The sequence below is a fragment of the Saimiri boliviensis genome, chromosome 9, assembly GCF_048565385.1.
Source record: "Saimiri boliviensis isolate mSaiBol1 chromosome 9, mSaiBol1.pri, whole genome shotgun sequence".
Classification (NCBI taxonomy): Eukaryota; Metazoa; Chordata; class Mammalia; order Primates; family Cebidae; genus Saimiri; species Saimiri boliviensis.
The window spans coordinates 126,152,990-126,156,041 of record NC_133457.1 but is presented as its reverse complement, the minus strand read 5'-3'; the positions used below and the strand labels follow the sequence as shown (position 1 = coordinate 126,156,041).

Here is a 3,052-nt window from a genome sequence, read left to right as displayed (position 1 = left end):
ACCAAGCGAGGAGCGGAGAAGCCGCCATCCCTCCCAACACTCGACCCTCACCACTCGGCCCGGCCTCCACGCAGGTTCCCACCTGGGACAAAGGCTGGGGTCCCGGCCCTCATCCGGGCTTGGAAGAGGGCTGAAAAGGCGGGTCCGGGGCTGGCCGCATTCCCAGCCAGTGTGGCTGGAGCCCAGGGGAGGCAGCGCCTGCGGAGGCTCCGGGAAAGGCCCCCAAGCCCCGCGCGTTCGCAGATAGATGCCCAAGAAGCGGCTGGCAGTGAGGAGACCGCTCACAAAGCCCCCACCCCCGCCCCAGGGAGCCCCGGGCCGCGCTGCCCTCCGCCTTCCTGCCCTCCCCGGCCTGCAACGCTCGTGGCGTTTTTCGACAGGTTCTAGAAAGTCCCTCTTACTCCTCCCCTCCAGCCTGGCCACAGAACGCCCGGAGCGGGGATTGTCGGGCTCCGGGTACGCGCTGCGCCGCGGCTGGACCAGAGCGCCCAGGAGCCCGACCCCGACCCCAGGCGGCCCCTCAGAGGGGCGCCCGGGCGTCGGCGCTGGTGCTTCGCGCCCCCCGCTCCGGCCTCTGCGTGCCGCCGCGGACTCCTGCGTCAGGGTCGGACTCGAAGGCGGAGGGAGGCCGGTGCCCACGTGGACGCGTGCGTTTGGTGACCGCAATCCCCAAGGGCGGCAGAAGGCGGCGACCTGGGCGCCGATAAGCAAATAAAAGGGCTCTGGGGCCCCGCCACCTCCCGCTCACCTAGGTCCCGAGCCCCCACCCCAGGCCGGTCTGCCCGCCCGCGGCGCAGGTGGAGCCGGGCCCGGGAAGAGGCGGTCACCCGGTGCTCCCCGATTGGACAGCAGCGAAGTCCCACCGGGCGCCGCCGCGGCTTAAAACCAAAGCAGGGGCGAGTGGGAGCTAGAGCCCGCCCCCTGCGCGCCGCGGCTGGGAGGGGGTGGGGGAGGGAGAGAAAGCGGAGGCGGGGAAGGCGGCAAAGGCTCGGGGACCCGCGGGCAGCCGGCCGGAGCGCAGAGCCGGGAGCCGCAGGAGCGCCCGCCCACCCGGCGAGCCCTCGAGCCCAGGCCGCCGGGCCATGGCCGAGCTCAAGTCGCTATCAGGGGACGCGTACCTGGCGCTGAGCCACGGCTACTCGGCGGCAGCGGCGGGTCTCGCCTACGGGGCGGCCCGAGGACCCGATGCGGCCCGCGGCTACGGTGCTCCGGGCTCGGGCGGCGACCTCCCCGCGGTCCCCGCGCCGCGCGCCCCAGCTCCGGCTGCAGAGAGCAGCGGCGAACAGAGCGGCGACGAGGACCACGCCTTCGAGCAGCGGCAGCGGCGGCGCGGGCCGGGGGGCGCGGGGGACGCGCGGCGGCGGCCGCGGGAGCAGCGGTCTCTGCGGCTCAGCATCAACGCGCGCGAGCGGCGGCGCATGCACGACCTGAACGACGCGCTGGACGGGCTGCGGGCAGTCATCCCCTACGCGCACAGCCCGTCGGTGCGCAAGCTCTCCAAGATCGCCACGCTGCTGCTGGCCAAGAACTACATCCTCATGCAGGCGCAGGCCCTGGACGAGATGCGGCGCCTGGTGGCCTTCCTCAACCGGAGCCAGGGCCTGGCGGCGCCCGTGGCCACCGCCGCACCCCTCACGCCCTTCGGCCAGGCCGCCGTGTGCCCCTACTCCGCGGGCGCGGCGCTGGGACCCTGCCCCGACAAGTGCGCCGCCTTCTCCGGAACGCCCTCGGCGCTTTGCAAACACTGTACGGAGAAGCCGTGACCCGGGTGCCGCTCTCCTCCCGCGCGCGTCCTCTGACCGCCCCTGCGACTGTCACCCGCCCGGACAGGAGAGGCCTGGAAGGACGCTGCAGGCGGGGAGGAGGCGGCCAGACCCGGCTTCCAGCCAGTGCGCCGTGAGCCGTTGGGTGCCGTAGGAAGCGCCAAGGCCGTCGGGACGTGGAATTGAGCCCGAGAGCCAGACGCTGGACTCGGCGCCCACCGGGCATTGTCGGGACCCGTCGAGTCTAGGAACCGGGTTGGGGGGAGCATTCTTCGGGCACTACCGCTCGCCCCCAAAAGAAGACCACCAAGGGGTCCCAGGGCGGCGGCAGGGACGGGCTCTGGTCAGATGCCGGACAGGCGCACGGAGGGTGGGGACGGAGCAAAGCTGAACTTGGCCGGTCGTGATCCTCGCGGTCCTCGCGCTGAGGCTCCGGTCGGCCCTTCGGGCTAAACTGTGGGGCGGCGCTCTGCCCCGCGTGTTCCCGACCACCCGCGCGGCCGGCACCTCCCGCCTCGATGGCTCCGAGACTCCGCACCAGCCGACCCCACCATGGCCGTTTGCACAGGGGCTGGACCGCGGGCGCGGAGGACCCCGGGCGAAGAGCGCTCCGCCTTTTCCACGTAGGAGTTTGTTCTGTTAATTTTCTTACCTGCCCAGAGGCGGGGGAAGCGGTCGGCGTCGCCGGCTGCCTCGAAGTCTGCGGGATTTGTCTCCTCGACTGCCCCTGGCCTCCCCCGCCGCCGCCAGCCCCTGCCTGGATCGGCCACGCGGTGGAGTTGAATGAAGGCCGCTTTGCGGGGCCTCTGCTGAGGGGACTGCGTGGAGGAGGGGTCCTCACAGCCCGCGCCCTACCTCACCCTGGGTGGCAGGGAAGGCCCCGCCTAGGCCTGGTGTCCAGCAAAGCCTCCTCCCCACGGTCCCCTCACGCCTCCGAGGGAGGAGGCCGGGCTACGGGTGAGTAAGCTGCTGCCGGGGCCCCGCCGGGTGTGAACCGAGACGCGGTGCGCAGCTCCGAGCCCTGCCACCGTCGGGGTCCGGCGAGCCGCCGCGCACAGCCGGGTAGGGCGCCCGGGAACCCCGCTGTCCGCGCCGGTTAGCGCCCCGCGGCCCCGCGGCGGTGTCGGGCTTTATTAACCCAATTTCCTCGGCTGTCCGTAACGCCAAGGGGAGAGGCCGCCGCCTGCAAGCGCCGGTCCACAACGTTTAACTTTAATGCGTTCCAGAAGGCCTGCGGGACTTGCACAGTGAAGTGTGTGATTAAGCCCTGTTCATAAAGACACAGGCCT

The 3,052-nt window shown here is 72.1% G+C and overlaps 1 protein-coding gene across 1 annotated transcript; it reads left to right on the top strand.

Moving 5' to 3' along the window:
• The first annotated feature begins 1,049 nt into the window (after positions 1–1,049).
• On the top strand, positions 1,050–1,763 carry BHLHE23 (basic helix-loop-helix family member e23). The gene has a single exon (XM_003932723.4). The coding sequence runs from the start codon at positions 1,083–1,085 to the stop codon at positions 1,761–1,763; it is 681 nt and encodes a 226-aa protein (XP_003932772.2). The 5' UTR covers positions 1,050–1,082.
• The last annotated feature ends 1,289 nt before the right edge of the window (positions 1,764–3,052 follow it).

Coding starts and splice junctions, on each gene's coding strand:
- BHLHE23 (XM_003932723.4), top strand. CDS start 1,083: ATGGCCGAGCTCAAGTCGCTATCAGGGGACGCGTACCTGGCGCTGAGC.